Raw genomic sequence first — 21118 nt, 5'->3', positions numbered from 1 at the left:
CTTAAACGATTAGTTCACTTCCAGAATAAAAATTTCCTGATAATTTACTCACCCTCATGTCATCCAAGATGTTCATGTTTTTTCCCCATATAATGGACTTAAATAGCAGCCAACAGGTTGAAGGTCTAAATTGCAGTTTCAATGCAGCCTCAAAGGGCTCTACACGATCCCAGATGAGGAATAAGGGTCTTACTAGCATTTGTGGTTAAAAAGTATATAAATTTGTATTTTTTTTTTTTTTGACTGATCGTGTTGCTATAGAAGACCCTTATTCCTTGGCTGGGATCATGTAGAGCCCTTTGAAGCTGGACTAAAACTGCAATTTGGACCTTCAACCCGTTGGCCACTATTAAAGTCCACTATATGGAGAAAAATCCTGGAATGTTTTCTTTGCAACTAAAGAAAGAAAGACATGAATATCTTTGATGGCATGGGGGTGAGTAAATTATTAAGGAATTTTTATTTTGGAAGTGAACTAATCCTTTAATCCCTACCAGACGCTTAGTAGACTAGATGCTTTTAGCCAAAGCAACAGCACAATGATTACAGAGACAATGCAACTGGAGCAACCAGAGGTTAAGTTTTTTCGAGTAGGTAAGTGGGCAGCTGGTTTTCATTAACCACCAGGTTACACCACCCACACCATAAGTACACAGTAAGAGCAAGGATGAGCTAGTTACAGCAGGTTTGTATGGTACAGACCAAAGTCAGCCAGCTTTAGCTCCCCGCGGTCGTTGATCAGAAGATTTTGGGGCTTGAGGTCTCGGTGAAGGACTTTACGTCTATGACAGTAGTTCAGACCTCGCAACAGCTGAAACAGGAACAGCTGAGATGGAAAAAACAAAGGTGAATAATAAGAACAACGTCTATGATTGCCATATGCAGCAGAGCTATTATGAGAAACGGAAAATGAAAGACATTTGTCAAAGAGGCCTTACCTTGACATTGTGCATATGAATGCAATTTCCACAGTCATCTAGGTACTGTTTCAGATCTTTATCCTAGGAGAAAAAGGAAGTCATTAAAGTGATAGATGAATAAACAAAACTTATTATATAAAAATTATGTAACTTATATAAACCTAATATTGAAGTGTGTTAGGGAAGGAATTGACAAACTTATATTTTGTAGCCAAACCCACTAAAATATGTATTTTGATTTTCAAGGACTTAAATCAGAGTTCTCATATGTCAAACATTGTGGTTTTTTTAAGTCTAAAAAAAAGATAACTAGATACATAAAAACATACTAATATAAAAATAAAGCACATGCAAAGTACTATTCTTAAGGGATTTGTGTATACTTTTTTTTTGTTTTTATAACTCTACTGCGTTTATGATTTGATGTTTTCTACGGTTTAAGAAAGAAAAAATGATTTGTAAAAATTGCTCCGAAATCCTGATCTGAAACAAAAGATTTACAATACGAGCTCTAAAAGCCCGAACTGAATAAAATGATTTGCGATCAGCGCTCCGAAGTTCACCTTATACAAAATTTAAGACCTAAACCTGTAATGTAAATACACCTTATATTACATATAATATTTAATGTGTTTGAAAAGAAGAAAACTAAATTTCATCGTTGTCATGAATGACATTTATTACTACAAGTGAACAGTGAACTTTTCATATCAGGAGACAATATTCCACACAAAATATCCTTACAAAAGTGCCACATCACCAAAATTTTAATGGTGTAAACAATTTATTCTGAAGCAATATTTTCATCAGTGTTCTATCAGCTTTTACATACATAAATTAGATTTTTTTACTTTTTAAATGTATGCTTCACCTTTCATGTCAAATTATTACAATTTATTAATAAATTCAGTAGAGCGGTTACCAGTAAGATTAAATAATTTACACTGCAAAATTACAACTGCAATAAATACTGTTATGAGATTAATATTTTGAGTACATTTATGAATATACAAATAAGAACTGTTGGGGGGGGGCATACTTTTAAATGTACCAAACTTCCAGTAGGTGGCGGTAAGTCACTTAACGAATGAGCATTAAGTGATTCATACAACTGATTCCTTCAAAAAACACAGAATCATTCAGTAAAATCATTCAGTGTTGCTTGGAGAATGTGCTATACTTCTACTGTGATCCTTGTTTGGAGCTATTTTCGTTGGTGAAACAGAACAAAAAAAATGTGTCTAAAATGTAAGTAACTTAATAACTACATGACTAACTACATGTTTATTGAACTGAAAATGAATGTAACATTTGCAATCATGAGAATATTCAGCAAAATAGCTCCCTTGGTATGTTACTGAACTATATCATTTTATAAATTTTACCTTTGTGTTTCATCTGAGTTTCTTCATCTTGGTACCAGAAATACACTATCCATTATCTATCGCTATTTATGTTGCATGTATTCAAATCAGAAGAATGATTTTTGAGTTTCAATGCCTTGCTGGTTATTTTTTGTCATTTAAGTTTTAATTAGGCTGTTTGTCTGGTTGGGCAAGTAAAAGAATAAAAAAAATTATATTTATTATTATAATTATTGAGAACATTATATACAGTAAAAAACTAGTTTGACCTGTATTCTGAAAAATTTAGAAAAAAAAAAATCTTCGGTTTGTCCAATGATTGTAAACAGTCATTTGGTCCGTCAGACTTCAATATTTTTGGTCACATTATCGCTAAAATATCTTAACCCATCAAATCTGAATTTACAACATTTTAAGACTTTTTAAGGCCTTTTATCAGGAAAACATTATTTAAAACATTTTAAGACTTTTTAAGGACCCGCGGACACCCTGTATGATGTTTTTGAAAAGATATCTGCTTATTGAAAAAAATAAACACTTGTTTCATAGATACATTGTCTTTCAATAATTTAGGCACTTTTCAAATACCTATTCAGAAATATTTCTATTTTCAAGTCAAATTCAAGTACTTCAAGCACCTTGTATGAACCCTGATTAAATTATTTGTTTATTTATGATTTATTCATTTAGCTTTGACATTGTTGTCAGTTTAAGATCTTTGTTTTTGTGCCAGATAAATCTGCTTTAATTTTACTTAATTTTAAGCTATTCAGTGGATAGATATGCCATCCATAAATAATTTTGATTTAACAAACTATGTTTGTTCAGACAAGAGTAATTTGACTGTAGATTAACTACTTCATATTATGAACAGCATGCAACTTGGCAAGCTACAGTTTCCAAATAGCTTCTCAAACACTGTGTAGATGACTGTGTGTGAGATCATAAGTACAGTTACGAAAGTGTACAAAGTACAGTGAAATACTACACATGTGAGTGACTCACCAAGTACTCGAACACGAGCGTAAGAGACTTCTGAGTGTGGATGATGTCATGAAGAGTCACAATATTGGCGTGTTTCAGGTCCTTCAAAAGAGACACTAGAGAGACACAGAAAGAGACAGATTAACACTCAACACATGACCTTTTGTACTTCACACACCTTTATGAATATTCAGTAAATGATAAGGACGAAAGACAAGCTGGACAAAGTTTGCCTGAAGCAAACGTTACTGCAAAAATAGTTGCAAAATATAATTTCTTGTTAAATGAAATCAACCTTATACACATTTTTGCTACTGTACCTTTAAGACTTTAATATACCCTGCCTCTCAAAAGTTTGGGATTAGTAAGCAATAAGCTGCATTTATTTGATCAAAAATACAGAATAAAACAGTAATATCGTAAAATGTTATTACAATATAAAATAATGTTTTTTATTTGAATATACTTTAAAATAAAAGCTGAATTTTCATCAGATGTAACTCCAATCTTAAGATCCTTAAGAAATCATTCTAATATGCTGATGATTATTAGAATTATCAATGTTGGAAACAGTTGTGCTGCCAAATATTTTTTTGGAAACTGTGATACGTTTTCTCAGGATTCTTTGATGAATAACATGTTAAACGGGGGCAGCCATGGCCTAATGGTTAGAGAGTCAGACTTGTAACCCAAAGGTTGCAGGTTCGAGTCTCAGGTCCGGCAGGGATTGTAGGTGGGGGAGTGAATTACCAGCGCTCTCTCCACCCTCAATACCACGACTGAGGTGAGTCCCTTGAGCAAGGCACCGAACCCCCAACTGCTCCCCGTGCGCCACAGCAATGGCTGCCCACTGCTCCGGGTGTGTGTTCACGGTGTGTGTGTGTGTTCACTACTGTGTGTGTGCACTTGGATGGGTTAAATGCAGAGCACAAATTCCTAGTATGGGTCACCATACTTGGCCTCACATCACCTCCTTTCCTATGCTTTCCCTTAAAAGAGCAGCAGTATATATTCAAAATATAAATCTTGTCTAACAATGTAAATCTATGCTATCACTTTTTTTTTTTATTAATTAAACACATCCTTGGTTAATAAAAGTATTAGTTTCTTTCAAAAAAGAAAGAATAAAAATTGACTGACCCCAAACTTTTGAACAATAGTCTATATTGTTAGAAAACCTTTCTATTTGAAATAAATGCTGCTCTTTTTAACCTTTTATTGATCAAAGAATCCTGAAAAAAAGTAAAAAAAATATTAAGAAAAAAAATATTAGGCAGCACAACTGTTTTCAAAATTGATAATAAATCAATGTTAGAAAATGATGCTAAAAATGTAGCTTTGTATCAAAGGAATAAATTACATTTTAAAATATATTCACATAGAAAACAGTTATTTTAAATTAAAATAATATTTCACAATATTACATTTTTTCTGTATCAAATAAATGCAGCCTTGATGAGCATACGAAACGTCTTTAAAAACCATTAAAAATCGTACTGATCCCAAACTTTTGTGCGGCTGTGTATAAAAGATCTTAGCTGTGGTTTGCTAATCTGAAGCGGCCTGTTTAGTTTTTTTTAAATGGTTAGGGTGTTTTCCATATTATAAAACCCTTTTAGCTAGTTGAATTATATTGTAAAAAAGCAATTGATAGTGAATTTAGGGATGCACTGGCTAATTTAGGCTACGTCTACATTAATCCGGATACATTTGTAATGTTTTTTTATTTTAATATGCTTTAAAATATAATTTATTCCTGTGATGCAAAGCTGAATTTTCATCAGCTGTTACTTCAGTCTTAAGTGTCACATGATCCTTTAGAAATCATTCTAATATGTGACCCTGGACCACAAAACCAGTCATAAGGTTAAATTTGACAAAACTGAGATTTATACATCATATGAAAGCTCAATAAATAAGCTTTCTATTGATGTATGGTTTGTTAGGATAGGACAATATTTGACTGAGATACATCTATTTGAAATCAGAAATCTGAGGGTGCAAAAAAATCAAAAAGACTGAGAAAATCACCTTTAAAGTTGTCCAAATTAGGTTCTTAACAATGCATATTACAAATCAAAAATTACATTTTGATATGTTTACAGTAAGAATTTTACAAAAAATCTTCATGGAACATGAACTTTACTTAATTTCTTAATGATTTTTGGCATAAAAGAAAAATCAAAAATTTTGACCCATGCAATGTATTTTTGGCTATTGCTACAAATATACCCCAGCGACTTAAGACTGGTTTTGTGGTCCAGGGTCACATATGCTGATTATTACTTTAATTATCAATGTTGGAAACAGTTGTTCTGCCAAATATTTTTTTGGAACCTGTGATTCTTTTTTTTAAGGTTTCTTCGATGAATAAGTTAAAAAGAACAGCATTTATTCAAAATATAAAACTTTTCTAACAATGTAAATCTATGCTGTCACTTTTTATTCATTTAACACATCCTTGATGAATAAAAGTATTAATTTCTTTCAAAAAAGAAAGACTAAAAATTTACTGACCCCAAACTTTTGAACAGTAGTGTATATTGTTAGAAAACCTTTCTATTTAAAATAAATGCTCTTCTTTTTAAACTTATATTGATCAAAGAATCTGGAAAAAAAAAAGTTCACAGGTTCCAAAAAATATTAAGCAGCACAACTGTTTTCAACATTGATAATAAATCAGCATATTAAAATGATTTCCGAAGGATCATTGAAGACTGGAGTAATGATACTGAAAATTTAGCTTTGTATCACAGGAATAAATTTCATTTTAGAATATATTCACATAGAAACCAGTTATTTTAAATTTAAACAATATTTCATTTTTTTCCGTATTTTTGATCAAATAAACACAGCCTTGATTAGCATAAGAAACATCTTTAAAAAACCATTAAAAATCTTACTGATCCCAAACTTTTGAGTGGCAGTGTATAAAGGATCTTAGCTGTGGTTTGCTAATTTGAAGCAGCCTGTTTTTCCTGTTTAGTGTTTATAAATCAGGGTGCTTTCCATATTATAAAACCCTTTTAGCTAGTTGAATTATATTGTAAAAAAGCAATTGATGGTGAATTTAGGGATGCACTGGCTAATTTAGAACATCGTACAGTTGTGGCCAAAAGTTGAGAATTACATAAATATTGGAAAAGTTGCTGCTTAAGTTTTTATAATAGCAATTTGCATATACTCCAGAATGTTATGAAGAGTGATCAGATGAATCGCATAGTCCTTCTTTGCCATGAAAATTAACTTAATCCCGAAAAAAACTTTCCACTGCATTGTTAAGAAGGCTTCAGGGCGTCCAAGAAAGTCCAGCAAGCGCCAGGATCGTCTCCTAAAGAGGATTCAGCTGCGGGATCGGAGTGCCACCAGTGCAGAGCTTGCTCAGGAATGGCAGCAGGCAGGTGTGAGCGCATCTGCACGCACAGTGAGGCCAAGACTTTTGGAAGATGGCCTGGTGTCAAGAAGGGCAGCAAAGAAGCCACTTCTCTCCAAAAAAAAAAAATCAGGGACAGATTGATCTTCTGCAAAAAGTATGGCGAATGGACTGCTGAGGACTGGGGCAAAGTCATTCTGATTGTTTGGGGCATCTGGAAAAAGGCTTGTCCGGAGAAGAAAAGGTGAGCGCTACCATCAGTCCTGTGTCATGCCAACAGTAAAGTATCCTGAGACCATTCATGTTTGGGGTTGCTTCTCATCCAAGGGAGTGGGCTCACTCACAATTTTGCCCAAAAACACAGCCATGAATAAAGAATGGTACCAAAACACCCTCCAACAGCAACTTCTTCCAACAATCCAACAACAGTTTGGTGAAGAACAATGCATTTTCCAGCACGATGGAGCACCGTGCCATAAGGCAAAAGTGATAACTAAGTGGCTCTGGGACCAAAACGTTGATATTTTAAGTCCATGGCCTGAAAACTCCCCAAATCTTAAAACTTGTGATCAATCCTCAAGAGGCGGGTGGACAAACAAAAACCCACTAATTCTGACAAACTCCAAGAAGTGATTATGAAAGAATGGGTTGCTATCAGTCAGGATTTGGCCCAGAAGTTGATTGAGAGCATGCCCAGTCCAATTGCAGAGGTCCTGAAAAAGAAGGGCCAACACTGCAAATACTGACTCTTTGCATAAATGTCATGTAATTGTCGATAAAAGCCTTTGAAACGTATGAAGTGCTTGTAATTATATTTCAGTACATCACAGAAACAACTGAAACAAAGATCTAAAAGCAGTTTAGCAGCAAACTTTGTGAAAACTAATATTTGTGTCATTCTCAAAACTTTTGGCCACGACTGTACATATAGGAGTACGAATGTCTGTCACTGCGTAAGCATGTGGGAAATTTGGGGCAGTAGTTTGGTGATCTAATTTTAGTGCTGATCTACTATGGTATGCTTGTAACCCACCTTCTCTAATGGCAGTGCACGGAGCTCCTTCCTCGTGCTCCAAACGAATCTCCTTCAGAGCCACCAGGTTATCCGTCAACTTACTGCGACCCTTATATACTGTAGCATAGGTGCCCTGAGAGAGAAAAACACAATGTAACATACAGTAACATGACTATGCTGTTTTGGAACAAAGCTACTATGATAACCTGACTGTGATAAGTTACCTCTCCTAGTTTATCCAGTTTCACGTACGTCTCCAACTTTCCAAATCCGATCTCAGACTGCAAACACACAAAGACATAACATGGTCCTAAAAAGCATCACTAAAACAACACAGTGATACAGGGCAGAACATTTCAAAGGCATTCATGTGAACTCATTAGAATGCTCTCATTTCAGATGGCTGTGCTGTGCTGTGCTGGGCTGGTCGTGAGGTTTATATAACACACACAGACAACATGAGCTAAAATATCCCTCCCCGAAATAAATTGGGAACAATTGAAGTGTAACAAATGAAGTGTTTAAACGCATCACAGATCAAGCGTGTGTCAACAGCAGTGAATAAACATTACATTCTGGGTTTATATGTCATATCAAGAGCGGCTGAGCTTGTAGTCTATCACAATAATTAATTAAAAACATGATTTTAGCATTCTGTCAAAAATACTGTGCAGAACATGTTTGAATTATATTTTGCCCTAATACGAAAAGTCTTAATTTCAGGAGCTATTTAGGACTCAGGAAAAAAAAAAAATCCATATTTAAAATCCATTAAATAAATAGACATACACTGCCATTCAAATGTTTGGGTCTCTTATGCTCATCAAATTTTCATTCATTTGATCAAAACACAGAAAAACAATTATGAAATATTATTGCAATTTAAATTAGAGTTTTGATATTTTAATATACTTTAAAGTATAATTTATTTCTGTGATGCAAAGCTGAATTTTCATCAGACATTATTCCAGTCTTCAGTGTCAAATGATCCTTCAGAAACCATTCTAATATGCTTATTTATTATCAATGTTAAACAGTTGCTGCTTAATATTTTTTTTAGAACCTATGATACTTTTTCAGAATTCTTTGATGAATAAAAAGTTTAAAAGAACAGCATTTATTCAAAATAGAATCTTTTCTAACAATATAAGTCTTTACTCTCATCAATTTAACACATCTTTGCTGAATAAAAGTATTAATTTCTTTCAGAGAAAGAAGAAAGAAAAAAATGACCCTAAACTTTGAACGGTTGTGTATATTGTTCCAAAAATTTCTATTTGAAATAAATGCTCTGTTCTATAAAACATTTTATTCATCAAAGAATCCAGAAAAAAGTATCATGTTTCAAAAAACAACATTTTATACACTGTTTCCAACATTGATAATAAATCAGCATATTAGAATGATTTCTGAAGAATCATTTGACGCTGAAAACTGGAGTAATGATGCAAAAAATTCAGCTTTGCATCACAGGAATTAGAAAATTAAATTAGAAAAACCATACTTTAAATTGCAATAATATTTCACAATATTACCATTTTTTCTGTATGTTTAATCAAATAAATACAGCCCTGATAAGCAGAAAAGATGTCTTTAAAAAACAAAAATCTTACTGATCTCAAATTTTTGAACAGCAATGTACATACAGTACATACATATATAAATACATATATATATATATGTATGATTTTTGGGGTTAAATATGACCTGGTCATTTCTTTGTGAGGCTCACTCATTTTTCTGTGACACCAATATTTTGAGAATGGTTTTAGCAGCGAGACACGCAGTGAAAGCTTGTCTTGCCTGTGTGTTCACAATGCTTTTAAAGCACTGATAATGTGACCCTGAACAAACAAGACAAGTCAAGGAGAAGAAAAAAGACACTCAAAGAGAGAGAGACAGAAAATGAAAGATCGAGCAAAAGACAAAGACAGAAAAATAAGGGGAACGAGTCTAAAAGTGTAAAATTAAAATATGATAAATAATTAAAATTAATGACTTTATTTTTATGGCAGCATAAAAGGCTATATTTTGGCCAAACTGAAGAGTAATTAAAAAAATATATATATTTCTTTAAAATATATAAATATATTAAAATACTTAATTTAGCTTAATTTATATATACCAAATATTTATATTAATTTAAAAAAATGTAAATACTTAATTTTATATATACTAAAAATATACACCAAAATACTAAACCTTAATAACTAATTATAATAATAATACAATACAGGAATAATAATTGAATAATATTGTAAAAGATAAAAAATAAACTTTACAATCAAAAATTTACATTTGATTAAAAAAATGTAAATGATATACAACCTTACAATTTAAAATTTAATAAAAAAAAATATATTTTTTAAATGTTTTATTCATCAAAGAATCATGAAAACAGTGTCACATGTTCCAAAAAAAAAAAAAGATTTCTAACATTGACAATGAATCAGTATATTAGAATGATTTCTGAAAGATCATTTGACACTGAAAACTGAAATAATGATGCTGAAAATTCAGCTTTGCAACTAAGGAATAAATTCTACTTTAAAGTATATTTAAATAGAAAACCACTATTTTAAATTGCAATAATATTTCACAATATTACAGTTTCTGTATTTTTAACCGAATAAATGCAGCCTTGATGACCAGAAAATACCATAAAATCTAACTGATCACAAACTAATAAAAAAGGCCATTAAGGTAATTTCTGACTTTAAGTAAAACATTTTCTGATATATAAAAGTCCTATATATTATGTTTTTATATATTTTATATTTCTATCTGGATTCACTTTGCATAATTATTTATGCATATATTCTATCATATTAAATTATGTTATGAAAAAAGTATTAGACTAGTATGATATGGGCCACACTGAAAAGGTGAACCACCTCACAAAAAATTCGATCCAAGCAGAAAATCGGGCACAAGCAAAGGCTAAAATAAAAGGAAAGAAGTTTACAGAAAGTAAAACCAGTGGAGAGGCATTACCAGCGATACTCTGCGTAATCTCCGGCTGAGCGGTTTGTCAAACAGGGGGCTGTTGAGGCTGAATTTCTCCAGGTAGCCATCAGGAAGCCTGATATCGGCAGGCAGAGACAGACGTTTGTTTATGTCCTGAGAGGGAGGGAGGAGGAGGGGGAAAAACCATTATTAGTTAAGGCCTAAAGGTTTTGTTACACTCCATAACAGTAATAACCCATCTGGCCCACAGGCTAGTCATCTAACTGATGGGTACCATGCTGTGGAGCATTTTCAGTACCCACAATGCACCATTAGTCAGACGCAACTGATGCACCTTCAATAGCAACAAACAAGCTAATGGTTATTACGTGGTACGCTGTTTAATTCAAGCAAACAAAACAAAAACAAAGGTAAGCCGTGGAAAATTGCATGTTTTTATTACTCAACACAGCACAGATTATTTCGTTAAAAATAGTGACAGTAAGAAACGTGGACATACCTCTGAGGAAATTTTGCGACCAGGGTTGTTTCTCAGACGAACACGGACGGGGCTGTGCACCTCATCAGAGGATGTGGCCGAAGCCTGATCGCTTTCGCCATCCGAACCCATTTTTACATCCTCATGGACGATTTCTGCATTTACAGACACAACCACACACACAAAAACATTGGCACGCTATGCTGACGTCACAGTAAAATTGTTTAAATAAATCAAATTTGATGTCTCTAAATGTCTTTCCACCACTTCATTATTCTATTTTAAAACCAAAGTAATGCTGACGTATCATCTGTGAGCCTGCAACACTCCCCAAATGCATCTCTTACACATTTATCTGTCTGTCTCTGATGCATTTATATGACTTGGAGATTCATACCCCGCTACAGCTGAGGAACTACTTAGCTGCTCTGAAAGGAGATCCGTCTCGTACCCACACAAAAGGAAAAAAAATAGAAGACATTATCTTCCACTCTCATTTATTCACTCGCTGTCCCATCCCCCCCATTAAACCATAACACAACCTCCCACCCCCTCTTGCTCCACACACACAAACACACACACTCAGCCGGTCTATCCCTGTATAATAGTGCAGTGGTTCTCAACTGATTTTGCTTCAGGATGCAGATTTTACATTAGACATCAAGCTAAGCAGGCAAACCAGAATTATGAGTAGCACAAAATTAAGGTGAGACACTGCAGGTGAATAGGGTATAATAATAAAAAAAAAGAAAAAAAAAAAAAAGTTATTACCTTACTTACCCAGCTGATTGATTACATTGATAATTGCAAAAATTTTTTGTATTACAATTTTTCTAAAATGTTAGGTTTAAATATGTAAATGAGCCACTGATGAATGAAATATGCACTAAGTTGCATATATTTCTAGTACAAAAATCTAAACACTGGATGAAGTCAAGTTTCAAAATTCTTGTTTTGTCAATCCATAATTCATAAAATACTTAGAAAAGACAGAAAACTATTTTTTTGTTTTGTTTTTTACAATTTTGCGGGGAATAAAATGTTGTTTACAATCAAGCAAAGTATATATGAACAAATCCCTCTGTAAAAACCTTCGGGATATCGAAAGAAATTTAAAAAAAAAATGCTACTGATTTGGAGATTTTGCCTGCAGTGTCTCCCCTTAAACAAAAATGTCCTAACAAATCAAATACTAAAATGCAACATATATAACTACTGAATAGGACAATTTGTCACATATCTCATGAATCTGTTTTATCTTACACGCATTTTACTTACGCAAACCCACCTTAGTCTGGATTTTATGTAGTGTCTTATAATCATTGCTAAATAGTTCTGAGAGTATTATTATTTATTTGTATTCTATTTTGCTTCATCAACATTTCTGTGTTAATATCATTGAATGTATTTTGTTTCAACTGCTTGTTTAGACTTTCAAACTGCATTGAATTTGTTAGAAGGGTGCTATAGAAATAATTTTTCCATGTTTGTCTACTTTGTTATCTTCAACCAAGTGACATTGGTAAAAATATAAAAATATTGTAGTGTCTGGTTGGATGCATGGCCTTCAAAAGCAAAAGATATGGGAAATCTTTCTCCTCCTCTTGATAAGCGGACTTGTTTTGCTATCCTACTTATGCATAATTACATGGTTAGCTGCATTTTATCATTTGCATTTAACACTGTTTCTGTCCTGTGTTGCAATTCACCAATTGAGAACCACTGTAATAGTGTGTCTATGCTACATTTTGCGAGAGTCCAGTTGCTTAGCAGGGTTGGGAATCAAAAACTGGTTACTTTTTTGTAAGAAAATATAATTAACGTAATTTTAATGACTTTCATGTCTTTCTTTCTCCAGTCGAAAAGAAGTTACGTTTTTTTGAGGAAAACATCCCAAGATTTTTCTCCATTTAGTGGACTTCAATGGGGATCAATGGTTTGAAGGTGCAAATTGCAGTTTCGATGTAGCTTCAAAGGGTTTTTCACCCTACCCTACCTTTTTGAATTGGAGTACACAGATGAAGAACTAACCGCCATAGTGACCTTGCCATAGTGATTACGTAATGCGTGAAGTTGTTTTTTTTTATTATAAAATTTAAATGACCAATCGTTTCACTAGATGAAACTGCAATTTGGACCTTCAACCCATTGATTGGCATCGAAGTCCACTATATGGAGAAAAATCTGTTTTCTTTTCGACTGAAGAGACATGAAAAGAAATGGCGGTTATTAAATTTTAAGGATTTTTTTGGGATATAAACAAAATAACACCTTTTCAGGATACATATGCTGTTTTGCAGACATCATTTGTATGAGATCACTTCAGCAGAACAGTAATAACAGATCAGAAGCAACTGCACAATCAGAGACAAGTATACAACTTTGTATATTATTGTAGCTTCGCTGTCTTTATCCCTCTTAAACCCACTTTGGAGTTAGCAGATTACGGGTTTAATGGCATAGTTCAGCCAAAAATAAAAATTAGCCCATGATTTACTCACCCTCAAGGCATCTAGGTGTATGACTTTCTTCTTTGAGACAAATCCAATCAGTGTAATATTAAAAATTGTCCTAGCTCTTTTCAGCTTCGTAATGGATGAGTGTTTCTGTTCAACAGTGCAAACGAAGTCCAAAAAAAGCGCATCCATCTATTATAAAATGTGCCTCACATGGCTCCAAGGGGTGAATAAAGGCCTCCACCAGTCTCCACTTGGCTTATATCGAAATCCTCTGACATTTTTCTTTACAAATCCTACTTTTGTACTTTTATTCCTGATCTGTGTTTTGTTTTGCTCTTTCTTATCCACTGCAACACATATATCCTACATCATCCGTCCGGCACGGTTTCCATGTGCGACAGTTAGTGATTATTATGTTTTAATTATGGATATTTTTCTTACAAAAATGCATCGATTCATTTATTATGGGTGAAAGCACTTTATCTGACTTGTTTTGAACTGTTGAACAGAAACACCGTCCCACTGCCATTATAAAGCTTAGAAGAGCCAGGTCAGGTCGAATACAAAATCCAGTTGAAAGTCATATATACCTAGAATGCCTTGAGGGTGAGTAAATAATGGGCTAATTTTCATTTTTGGGTAAAATAACCATTTAATGGGGTAGTTAATAAAAATTTTAATTCTGTTATCATTTACTCACCTTCAAGTTGTTCCAAACCTGTATGAATTTCTTTCATCTGCTTCAAAAGAAGAATGTGGGTAACCAAATAGTTTCTGGTCCCTACTGACCAATTAATGGAAGTCAATTAGGACCAGCAACTATTTGGTTACCCACATTCTTCTTTTGAAGCAGATGAAAGAAATTCACACAGGTTTAGATCAACTTGAAGGTGAGTAAACAATGACAGGGATTTCATTTCTATGTGTACTATTTATTTAAATAGCAAGTCATATGGGTTTTTCGAAAAATATCTTTTTCTGCAATTGACCTACCTACCTATACGTCACTGGGTAACACATTAGCATAATCCCAGCCTGCCCACGAAATACGGACAGTCTGTGGTTAAAATTAATTTTATCTACAATACCACAGCAATACAATTCAAACATTTTGTTGTGTGCTCGTCATTTTATCAAGAACTGCTTCTTTAATCTTGGCTTCTATCTTCTTTGGCTTCTAAACTTCTTTATTTAGACTAACAAGCATCTCCAAACCACAACCTGTAAGTACGATTGATACGCTATCAAGTTTTTTTGTGCTAATATACATACCTAGAGCAGCTTTAGGTTTCCATGTAAACCACGATAATACTGTCTTAATGAAATAGTTCTGATAATTCACTGTGAACCCTCTTTTTCCTAAAAATGTGTAGATAAATGTAGACTGTTGTTGTTATAATTCGTTGCTTCGTACTTCGTTTATTAAATAAGAATGTAACTATTGGTTAACATATATTGGTTTACGAACTGTTGTTTCATCAGTTAATCACGTCGGCACTCGGCTAACGTATCCACGATTATTGCTTTGTTATCTATTTACAGTTAAACGTTACAAGTAGGGATGCACCGAAATGAAAATTCTTGGCCGAAACCGAAAACCGAAAAAGAGGAAACCAAGGCCGAAAACCGAAAACCGAAACACCGAAAGAATTATGCCAATTAGTAGTACCATTGCATTTATGGCTATGACTGAGTACTAATTTTACTAAAATCAAGGCATTGCAATTGCATTAAATCAATATTAAAGTTTCAAAGAATAAATCAATTATATTCATTTAAACAATTATTATCAATCAAGTATTATATTACTTAAATAACACATACATATATTTTACTGCCTTTGTTTAAATTGTTTAATTGTTAAAAATTTTAAAACACATTATCTTGTGGATCCATCAGTTCACATTTACAACTCTACGCGTTTCTCTTCCAGCAGGAGGCGCTTTCAGAATGCTAGTACACAAAGCAGCACAGCAAATGACTTTGAAACGTGCAGCGCTCATATTTATTCAATGGATAGCCTTTTGAAGTTTCATCGCAATTCTTGTCTTTCAGACCCCACATTTAAGACCACCTGAAATCATAATTAAGACTTTCTTAACCCCTAATAAACTGCAGTCATCAATGAAAATTAAGAGCTTTATTTCAAGAACCGACTTTCAAAAACAAACCTTACACAAAATACGTTTCTTTGTATTTTTTTCCCACTATGTTCGGGGCACAAGAAAAATATTAGGGGACTAAATCAATATCAGCATATGAAGTATAACCGTCTCTCATTGTCTCTGAGAGAATGCACGTCAGATGCTGAAAGCACTGTCAGTTTTACTTTCACTTTAACATATTGCGCAGTTTTCACGTTGCTTGTGTGATATCCACTGGCTCACCTCCATGGTTTAAAACATTAACACTTATAAAAATACAGTATATAGAAAAGACATATCTTTAAAATATTGCGATGTAACACCAACGTAAAGCCATTGTTTTTCACTGAAAGCTACTGCACATAAGACTGCAGACACACCCCCTCTTGAATTTTCGGAATTACAAGTTTTGCAAATCGCTGTCCGTGGGTCTTTCTCAGATATACTGAAATACGTCCACACCACAGACGTGTTGCTTCAGACAAGCACGTGCAGGCTGCGGTTTCTGTTTGCATCAACATACTGTTTCGGCCGTGTTGTTTCGGTGATAAAAATCTTTCGGCTGAAAACCAAAAATGCACTTTTGGGCCATTAGTGGCCGAAAATTTTCGGTGGCCGAATATTCGGTGCATCACTAGTTAGAAGCTAAACTTTAGCTGTGGGCATGGTGCACTTGAATAAGTGTTAAACAAAATGTTTTTTTTGTCATTATTGGGGCACTATATTATTGTTTTATGTAAAGGTGCATCAGGGTTGCAAGGTTTTCACAACAAAAACCCACTAAACTGCTACTAAAAGCAGTTTCCTTTTTTGAGGAGGGTCCCCCATTAAAAATCGTTTTCTAAGGTGTAAAATACACGCTTTTTGTCTGGGTTCCCCTGGTAAATTTGCATTTCAGGGGGTAAAACAGACGTTATTGGGGTCGCTTCAAACGCAGACTTGGCAACACAGATGGTAGGCTTGGCCAGCTGACCAATCAGAACAATGTAGGATTAATAAAAGGAGGGGTTTTACAGACATTATGATGAAAGCTGATTTGAACTGTTTCAAAATCACTGACAAATGACTATGTATAAAAGTATATTCTGACAAAATTACAATGTTTTCTAACCTTAGATGCATTTAAACCTGTTGTAGGGGACTCCAACACAATATTAGGACTCTTTAAATACCATATGACCTGCTCTTTAAGAGAAAAAAATGAGAGAGAGAAGTTGCTTTGTCATTATTGTTCTGCTAAAATGATCTCATTGTTTGACAACAGGCCTTCAAGGGAAGTGAATGCAACAGCAATCATTAACAGAAGTGATAAGGAACATGGAATCGGAAGCAAAACTGTTAAAATTCCTTGCGATTCCCATCCCTACTGTGCAACCTCACACACATTACACTCTCGCCCTATGTGTGCATGCGTGTACGTGTGTGTGAATGTACCGAGGCGCGTGGTGTGGTTGAGATAGGAGCTGAGACTGCGGCCCAGGCTGCGTGGTCTGCGCAGGGCGCTGCTGTAGGACTGCAGGAGGGAGTGCATGCTGAAGGAACCCCCCGAACCTCTCACTGAACCCCGCAGACCACCACTGCCGCCAACTGGCATGGCCTCTGGGAGGGAGGAGAGGGGAGGAGGACGACACACAGAGGAAATGAGGACGAGGAGAAGGGGGGAAGGGCAGAGAAGGAGCCGGGAAGGAGAATGTAAATGTGGCGGGACACATAATGGAATTGAGGGTTATGCGAAGGGAAAAGAAAACGGAGCAGAAGTGAAAGGAAAAGGGGTGAATAAAGAATATTAGTGCATTATGGAGATAAAAAAAGGAAAGAACGAGTGATATGGTTTGGATGAAATGGTAATGTTGGGTAGCAAGTGTTTGTGATTAACAGAGAAGAAGGAAAAGGGAGAAAAACAAGGTTTTGGGGGGGGGGGGGAGAAAGGTCACAGGACGAGAAGAAAAAAAAGAGGAAATATTAAATTAAAAACAGAAAAAGTCAAATTTAAGAGCATGCATTCATTTTTCCAAAACTGTTATTTTAAAAAAAGAGAGATCAATTTACAAGGAACATCTTCAGTGTTAGTAAATGAGGTACAAGGGCCACAATTATTAAGCAACGACACTGATCAATTCATTTTCTCTCTGCCGGTAATTGTTTCTAATGACGCTCTGCACTGTGGCGGCGATTACAACGACACACAAGGGCATCGATTCATCAGCATACGAAAGCCAAATGCATTTCAAATTTGTGCAGGGTTTGGAGAAATGCCAAAACACACTACAAAAGAACAAGATGGATTTGCAGAGTCGATGCGATGATGTATTTGCGTATGGTAATTAGAATATACAACATGTACATATATATTATCGACTTGGGTAAGGCGGTTATGGAGGTGGATGTCAAACTGAAGCTGTTTCGTTGAAACTGTCGGATCTGAGATGAGCAGGATCTGTCAGTGCGGTTAGCTTGAGATGGGAAGCCATGCTAGAAGACACATGCTGATTGATCAGAGGGGGTAACAGCAGGCAGGAGACAGTAGCTTAGCTCAACACACGCAGAGCCATAGCCAGCCCTTGGGCATAACGGACAGATTGGCTTTAAAACTCATTGCGAGGTTTTAATGCTGCATACCCGTATCACACTGGCAGGCAACACGAAGGGAGGCAGAGGTGAATGTATATGCATTCAATGACGAATGGCTGAAAGACACTTTCTTAGGGTGTGTTCACACTTGTTTTGTTTGGTTCGATTAAAACAAACTCTGGTGCGATTGTTCTGTTGAAGTGTGAACGCTGCCATCCGAACCCTGGTGCACACCAAACAATCGGACCGAGACCACTAAAAAGATGGGTCTTGGTCCGCTTTCAAACAAACTCTGGTGCAGTTCGAAAGAAATATGAATGCAACACGGACCAAATACTTCAAAACTAACCAAAAACAGAAAGTAATGACAAGATGTGACACTATGCGACATGATTTCATAAGGGGAATGGTGTATCCGAAAACAAAACGAGCAGAGGGCAAACGTGGAGCAACGAGGAGGTAAAATGCCTTTTTGTGAGCTCTTTGTGAGTTTGCAGGTGGTGAAAATAAAATCATATGAACGCAACAATGAGCGCGCTTAGTCCAGCAGACGGCATTGAGTGTATTTGACTTAAAGCGGCAATCGACAGACCTATTAGTAAACGGGTACGCCGCGTTAAGTCGAACGCACCTTTTCCTTTTGTTTGGAGTATTCAATGAGTTCCATCAAAAAATATCCGTCATTTAACCCGACCAATCAGGTTGTGAAAAATTCACTATGCCTTTAAGTTCGGTATCTTTAGGTTTGCTGTTCAAAATGCCAGTGTGAACGCTAAGTGGACCAGGACCAAATGCATCATTTTCCTTTTTGGTCCGGACCAAATGAACCAAACGAATCAAACTACAAGTGTGAACACACCCTTAAAACCATATGGATTGAAGCACATCCCTGAGCTGTCTGGTTAATTCTAGAAAGTTTAAGGACTTTTAAAGTAAAAATCAACCCCATTTACTTACTTCACAAATGTCTTCTATGTTCTTCAGTGCATGCTACTCATATATTCAAATTCATTTTCATTATTCATCAAAATATAGCAAACACTCTCCACCTAAAATTAAAACTATTTTTATTTTCTATTTTCCTAATCAAATCAAATCCTGGATGGATAAAAGCATGTTTTGCGCTACATAATTTCCTGCTGAATATTTTGCCACTTTAAAATACATCTGATTATGGAGGTTAAACATATAGCAAATGCAGTCTTTAATGCTTTCTTAAAGAGAGAGTTCACCAAAAAATAAAAATAGTGTCATTATTTACTACCCATAATTGCTTCGCTGCTCCAAACCTGTACGACTTTTTTCCTTCTGCAGAAAACAAAAGACATTCAGAAGAATATTGGGAACCTAACAACATCCGAGACCACTGACTTCTACTGAACAGACCAAAAATAAGTAAATAAATTCCTCAAAATATCTTTCTTTATATGGCACAGAGGGATAAAAAGCTCATACTGGTTGTGATTTTTTATTTTATTTTATCCTGTTAAAAGAAATGTTATGTTTGTAAATCAGTTATAGAATTCAGTTTTTCTAAACAAAACACTATTTCTGTTACATTCCTTAAAATGAACTCAAATAACATCTATCAAAATTGTTTTGTGCATCTTGAAAATACATTATTAGTCAAACGTTAAGATTTTTTAATGCTTTTTAAAGAAGCCTCTTCGGCTCACCAAGCCTGCATTTATTTTACTTAAACTACAGCAAAAACAGAAAATCTTCAAAACATTTTGAAATATTTTTTACTATTTAAAGTAACATTTTTCTAATATATTTTAAAATGTAATTTATCTGTGATTTTAAAGCTGAATTTTCAGTATCATTACTCCAGTCACATAATCCTTCAGAAATCATTCTAATATTCTGATTTGCTTTTTAAAAACATTTATTATTATTATGTTGAAAACAGCTGAGCAGATTTTTTTTAGGTTTCTTTGATGAATAGAAAGTTAGAATGAAAAAATAGAAATAACAGAACGTATAGAAGAACAGCATTTATCTGAAATAGATATCTGTTGCAACATTATAAATGTCCATCATCACCTTTGATCAATTTAAAGCATCCTTGCTCAATAAAAGTATTAATTTCTATAGTTTCTTTTTCCAGAAAAAACAAAACAAAACATACCGTTTTTCAATGGTATAGTGTATAATGTTACAAAAGCTTTTTATTTCAGATAAATGCTGATCTTTGGATCTTTCTATTCATCAAAGAATACTAAAAATAACAAAAAATAGAGATATTCCTCAAAATATCTTTCTTTATGTTGCAAAGCAGACAGTCAGGAAGGCAGAATTTTTATTTTAGGGTGAACCGTCCCTTTAAGAGAAATTTTATGTCTGTAAATCAGACATAAAAATCAGACATAGAACTCTATTCCTTGTAACATTTTTACTGAATCGCTATAAAATAACATTCATAACAAAACTCCTTTGTACAGAGCATCTTAAATACACACCATCAAATAAATTCATGTCATTTGGTCATAAATTAAAAGATTTTTCTGTTGCATGCTATCAGTCAAGAAAACACACAAAAAAGATACGCTATTTTTGTCTTTGTATTGTCGCATTTCAGATGGCAAGCTCACAACTGAGGCAAAGTATAATTCAAATACAGGACCTTAGCTAAACGGAGACAGGAAACACTGCTGTAAAGTTAAAATTCATAGCTACTCTAACTAAAGAACTAAAGTTCCAAATTTACAGCATAGCTGATGTAAAAGCCACACATTAATCCATAAACAAAGAGGAAATTGGCTATTTAACTAAAACTACGTATTTTACACTCAACATGCTGAGAATTACAGCACTTAAAGTGGTCTGTTGACAGACTAAAT

The 21118-nt window shown here is 34.4% G+C and overlaps 1 protein-coding gene across 2 annotated transcripts in view; it reads right to left on the bottom strand.

The window, feature by feature from the left end:
- cdk16 (cyclin dependent kinase 16) overlaps positions 1-21118 on the bottom strand; it is a 47680-nt gene that overhangs the window by 16118 nt on the left and 10444 nt on the right. The window contains exons 3-10 of one of the 2 annotated variants that reach the window (XM_073819699.1): positions 17139-17303; positions 11123-11256; positions 10651-10776; positions 7881-7937; positions 7675-7789; positions 3290-3384; positions 939-1001; positions 703-826 (exon numbers count right to left, since the gene is read on the bottom strand). In XM_073819699.1, the coding sequence (XP_073675800.1) occupies positions 703-826; positions 939-1001; positions 3290-3384; positions 7675-7789; positions 7881-7937; positions 10651-10776; positions 11123-11256; positions 17139-17303 (879 nt within the window). The remainder of the gene's footprint in view (positions 1-702; positions 827-938; positions 1002-3289; positions 3385-7674; positions 7790-7880; positions 7938-10650; positions 10777-11122; positions 11257-17138; positions 17304-21118) is intronic. The other variant, XM_073819700.1, reaches the window with a different exon arrangement.

Source organism: Garra rufa, chromosome 15, assembly GCF_049309525.1.
Source record: "Garra rufa chromosome 15, GarRuf1.0, whole genome shotgun sequence".
Taxonomy (NCBI): Eukaryota; Metazoa; Chordata; class Actinopteri; order Cypriniformes; family Cyprinidae; genus Garra; species Garra rufa.
The sequence above is the reverse complement of the archived record's forward strand: the minus strand, read 5'-3'. Positions and strand labels throughout refer to the sequence as shown.